The sequence below is a fragment of the Asparagus officinalis genome, chromosome 6 (assembly GCF_001876935.1).
Source record: "Asparagus officinalis chromosome 6, Aspof.V1, whole genome shotgun sequence".
In the NCBI taxonomy this organism is placed as follows: domain Eukaryota; kingdom Viridiplantae; phylum Streptophyta; class Magnoliopsida; order Asparagales; family Asparagaceae; genus Asparagus; species Asparagus officinalis.
The window spans coordinates 2,027,873-2,033,800 of NC_033799.1; the positions used below are offsets into that span (position 1 = coordinate 2,027,873).

A 5,928-nucleotide genomic window follows, 5' to 3' on the forward strand; every position below is an offset into this window, starting at 1 on the left:
CTTTTGGGGGGGGGGGTTTGTAAAATGTCACCCCAGTTGGGAGCTCCCAAGCGCTCCACAAATTTGTGAAGCGCTTGGGAGCTCTGAAGGAAGCCATCGCCACGTAGGAACGGAGACCGGCCTTGGGAGCGGCCTTTTGGGGGGGGGGGTTTGTAAAATGTCACCCCAGTTGGGAGCTCCCAAGCGCTCCACAAATTTGTGAAGCGCTTGGGAGCTCTGAAGGAAGCCATCGCCACGTAGGAACGGAGACCGGCCTTGGGAGCGGCTTCAGAGCTTGCTGGAGGGGGGATTGGCAACAACCATCGCCACGTCAGCCTTCAGAGCTGAGTTCGGAGCTTGCTGGACCTGCTCTAAACTGGTGTGACAAGCATCTGCATTATGGATCCAAGGAGATGGGCTTCAGCCACACTCATGAGTAATATACATCCTAGATACTTTCTACACACGTTATATCATTTTTATGGTATTAATCATATTCAGTATAATAAAATGGATCTTATCAATGCTTAGCTATCAATAATCTATATATGATAAAGGATTATATATATTAAGTTAGTGTGACCAAGGATAGGATAACATCTACATGAATAATGAGGATATCATCATTGATTATGGGCTAATGGATAGTTGATTTAAGGGTATATTATCTAAATGGAATAAGCAGATTCTTATGTATTCCAAACAACTGATTTTACATGCATATTCATATTCATATGTCTATAGATAGGATAATTTGATATCCATGTCCACATCCGAAGATTAGATGGATCCAACTTTTTTTTTAACCAATTATTTGAATATTCAGTTTAGCTGGTTGTTAACGCAAATGTCAGTTACAGCAATTATAATCGTCGTTCTTTATAATTTTAAAAGTTTTGCAATTGAAGTTGTAATTTTAAATTTCTTTTTGCTGCTAAAATAACGAAATAACGACAGTGCAGTTTATGTCCAAATTTATGTATGGTGGATTGCAACTTAATTTGGTTGTTAGATTTTTTTTTTTTTTTTTTTTTTTTTTTTTTCCGCTTGTTTTCCAGTTGAAAACCGAGTTTCTTAAGTTTATACGTGGAGCTGGCTTTGGTCCGCATTATTAGAGCAAGTGCAGCAAGCTCCCAGTTGGAAGTCCTAGTCAGCATGCTCTCAAGAGCTCTCAAGCATTTTAGAATAAAAAATTAACAAATTAAGCCTTGGGAGGCACTCCTTCTTTTATGGAGCTCCAACAAGCTCCTAGTTAGGAGCTCCAACAATATCAAAAAAACCCCTCTTCTATTTTAATATTTTACCCATTACTTTTAATTATATTTAAACCTCTTGTATTTTATTTCTAACCGTTGGATACGGCCTTCGAAGGAGCGCACACGGTCTTCGAGACAACCCACGGTCTTCGAGGGAGCGCCGCACGCGGTCTTCGAGGTAACCCGCGACTTTCGAGGGAACGCACACGGTCTTCGAGGTAACCCGCGGTCTTCGAGGTTGGGCACGAAGTTCGAGGTATCGCAAACTTTGACCGTCAACTAACTGATTCCTATAAAATTCGATGGCTTCTCTCCTCAACCCATCATCTCCCAGAATAAAATATCTAGCTCATCTAGCTCTAGCGATGATGAAATGATGAAGACGTTCTTTCTTATGGGAGTTGCTGTCGTTGAGGAAGAAGAACAAGAGAAATGTTCAACTTCAGTTCAACACAAACGACGTATCGTGCTCCATCGAAACCGACTGGAAGGCCACAATCGGTTGTTCCAAGATTATTTTGCTGACGCACCAACCTATCCTCTTTATTATTTTCGTCAAAGGTTCAGAATGAGGCGTTCGTTATTCCTTCGAATCCACGACGCAGTCGTCGAACATGATAAGTACTACATCCAAAAGAGGAATGGTGCTGGACAGTTAGGACTATCTAGTCTTCAAAATATTACTGCAGCTATGCGGATGCTCGCATATGGAGCATCCGCTGACTCCGTTGACGACTACGTTCGGATCGGTAAAAGTACGTCGCTTGAGAGCGTGAAGAGGTTCGTTCGATCGATTATCAACATCTTTGGAGAGGAATACCTTCGTGTACCGACTAATGAAGACGTTGCACTCCTGCTCGAGGAAGGCTCACAACGAGGTTTTCCTGGTATGCTTGGGAGCATCGACTGCATGCACTGGACATGGAAGAACTGTCCAACTGCCTGGCAAGGTATGTATACTGGACATTTTCATGAACCTACAATTATTTTGGAGGCCATAGCTAGCAAAGATCTTTGGATATGGCATGCCTTCTTTGGACTACCGGGGTCTCACAATGACCTTAATGTTCTACATCGTTCATCGGTTTTCGCACAACTTGCGGAGGGAAGAGCTTCACCGTGCAACTATATTGTCAATGGTCACGAGTATAATATAGGATACTATCTCACCGACGGGATTTACCCAGAGTGGTCCACATTAGTGAAGACTATTCCAGAACCTCGAGGAAACAAGCATAAGTACTTTGCTCAACAACAAGAAAGCTCAATAAAAGATGTTGAGCGAGCTTTTGGCGTGTTGCAAGCTCGATTTGCGATTGTTCGTGGACCAGGACGTTTCTGGCAACCTTGTGTGCTGAAAGATATCATGACAGCTTGTATCATAATGCATAACATGATCGTTGAAGATGAACGTGATTGTCAATTGGACAACAACTTCGACTTTACTGATTCGGTACCAGTCGTTGAACCTTCTGATGCGGCATAATTATGTACCAAAATTGCAAGTGCACAATTTATCAAGTTATAGTATAAAAAATATCGATCCCACGAGGAAGGTGATTTTAAGATATTATTAGAAATGATTCTTATATTTTGTGCATGACAATTAGGAATAAATAATAAGTGTGATTTTGTTGAGTGATTGTTATGAATATATGCAAAAGATAATAAATTGAATTTTAGAAGAGAGAATGAAGAATTAAAGAATAAATGAAATCACAATGCAAGAAATATGAATTAATAAAATCAAGAAATAAAACAAAAAATGAAAAGAAAATTTAAGAAAGTTAAGAAATGACTTTTGCTTCAAAAATTTGCATGAGGCACGAATCGCAAAATTACGGTGTTGGTTGAGGAAATACATATTTCTCTTTATTTATACCTTTTTAAGTTGTATAATTTTTCTTTCTTTTTGTTAAAAAAAGTTACTAAAGAATATTGTCACTTGGGCCAAATTCAATAGAGTTATAATAATTGATCAAGATTTTTGATTTAGATTATTTAAATTTTCAATCTTATTAGGACATTATTTCATCAGTTCAATGACCTTTAATGATACTCCAAATAAAGTCTTAAGAAAGCAATTTATTAACAGATATTACATACTTAAGTCTTATTCTTTAGATTTTTAATTAAAAAGTAATTAATAATTTTTGCATTGCTTAATTAGAGTTAAGATATTTTTTTCAAAGTTATCTGATTTATCCATTTTTTTTAAAAAGAATCTATAATACTTACAACATGATTATATATTAAAAATTAACTAACCTTATAAATGAGAGTTTGCGAAATAAATGTGCCACACCGCAAAAAAAAATATACTCTTAATCAAGTGTGATTCTAATCTTATAAAGGCCTAAGTTGACTTTGAGCATTTAAGTCCATTAGTAGTTATCTCGTATATCTTAATGACTCTTAAGTCCTCAATTTCGGTTGGGATCATTGCCCAAACTTCGAGTAAACGTCACTTAGAAAGCCCGCTTAAAATAGAAAACAATCACCAAAGAATTTAGAGAGTGAATATAATAATATCATATAATATATAACTATACTAACCATTGTTTAAATAATATTGTTGTTTTTATATATGGTCTTGAAAAAAACAAATTTTTCATTCAAGAGACGAAAGTTATATGAAAACAAAGATGGCATGATTCTTCAAAATTTATAATTAAATGTCGAAGAATTGACTATGGGTTTATTGTAATATACTGTAATGAAAAAGATTCCTCTAGGGACAGATTACATTGAGTTATAATCCTATAATTAAGTTTTTCTGATTTTTTAACTAGCTTTCAATTATTTATTTATGTTTTTATTATTATATCAAGGAAATTCTGTCTCTACACTTCTTCACTGCCTTCTACACTCATTTGGCATGTTGATCCGATTTTTGTGGATTATTTTCACTGCCAACCCTCTACTGAGTACTATCAACTCGCCACTTATGGCGTTAACCTAGCTGTGGTTTAAAGGTCTTGTTGTTATCCGCTTAAATACAAACCGCGATTCCTGCGATTAATGTGACGTTTAAGGTGAATTTCTTTTTATTTCTTTTGCTTTAGAGGTTACTAAGCAAAAGTTATGGTTTCCGCTCTCGTAATTTTATAATCATATTTTATTACCAATTTTATATCCTTTTATCTATTTTAAGATGAAAAATATACCATTAACTTGTTTGAGATTAGTTTATACAATGAGAATGGAAATATAAATAAATGATTATTCAATATAAAAAAACCCCCTCAATCTCTCTTCTTAATTTTGTAGCATGAAGCCCCATTCATAAGTGAAACGAAAATGATCAGAATTTGAAAGCCAAAAACGCCAAAATGTCCAAAGAAATCTCTTTATTCTCAAATTGTGAGCTTTGGATGCAAATAGTCTGGAAAAATGGGGCTATTTATGCAAACAGAATGGGAAACGGATGGTGCTCTCACAAGATAAACATTTGGGCCCGTCTTGCTTTGTAATTTTGATTTTCAATAACATGGAATAAAGTGCCAAAGAATGAATATTGATTCTTTCAAAGCCAAGGGAAGATTGCTGGCGAGATTGAAATCATGAATGGACTTCCCTGCATTTTTTGCGAGGACAACGGCATGGGCCGGTTCTTTTTCTTCTTTTTTTTAAACAAAATGAATCAAAGTGGGCCGGCTATGTACATTTACATTTAAATCCATGGACCGGACTTTAAATGGTCAAGGAATCTGATTTACCTTTCATTTTCTGAAAATTAAAATAACATCAAAGGTGGGATGTTGCTGGGGGCTCAAAGACAAATCTAATGGGCTCATACTCATTGAAGATTACTATAAATAGGGGTAGAGAGGAGGGGTTTAGAGTGTAAAAAATTTGTAAACTCCTTTTGGAGAGGAGGCTACTCTTAATTGAGAACCGCCTTCCAAAAATTGAACTTTAAGTCCAATTATAAAAATATTTTTTCTGCTTTAAATTTGTTCTTTCTCCTCTTGTTGAATGATGAGGTGGAGATGAAGAGCAATTTGAAGTGTGGCATCTTTCTCTTTTATTTGCTTTTTAGTATTCTTATTACTTGCCTTATTAGTTAGCTATTTAAATTCATGCTTGTAGGTAGATTATTTCTTGTCTTTTTTTTTCTTTTTACACTTTAATTTGTAGAGTAGATTATTTCTGTATTTAATTTCTGCAATTTATTTGTAGTTTAGATGTTATTTTCGTGTGTAGTTAGATTTATTTCTTGTTCATAGTTTAGTAGAATTTTCTTTCTTTTTATTTTGTAATTAGTTTTCTCTTGTTTTTATCTTTCTGAAGAAATGTGGAAATTTCAATTCTTGTAAAGTTTAAATTATATGAAACTAGTCTAATTCTTTTATATTATATGAATTATTCTCTTGCACTTAAAATGTTTCATTTTAGGATAATCAACTCAGAGAACTAATTCGCGAGAAGAAGATTTGATATCTATGCTTTCCTTAAATGTTTGATAGGTATGCTTATGAATTCGTAGATTCGGGATATTATTCAATTTGTTGGTTCTATATGCAATAGTGATGTTAACTTAGATGATATTTGATAGGTACTTTCTTAAATGGTTGATGAATTCTATGTTATAAATCTAAGTGTGAAATATGAACAAATGAAGATAGTTATATTTCTGTATTGAAATTCTTAGTGATTATTTCTAGATTTATTACCTCTTTTGATCCTTCAT

General features: G+C 34.8%; 1 protein-coding gene across 1 annotated transcript; it reads left to right on the top strand.

The window, feature by feature from the left end:
• Window positions 1,609-2,721, top strand: LOC109844709. The gene has a single exon (XM_020413823.1). It carries the CDS (start codon window positions 1,609-1,611, stop codon window positions 2,719-2,721), a length of 1,113 nt encoding a protein of 370 aa, XP_020269412.1.

Excerpts from the sequence above, each read along its gene's own strand:
- LOC109844709 (XM_020413823.1), top strand. The coding sequence starts at position 1,609 with ATGATGAAGACGTTCTTTCTTATGGGAGTTGCTGTCGTTGAGGAAGAA.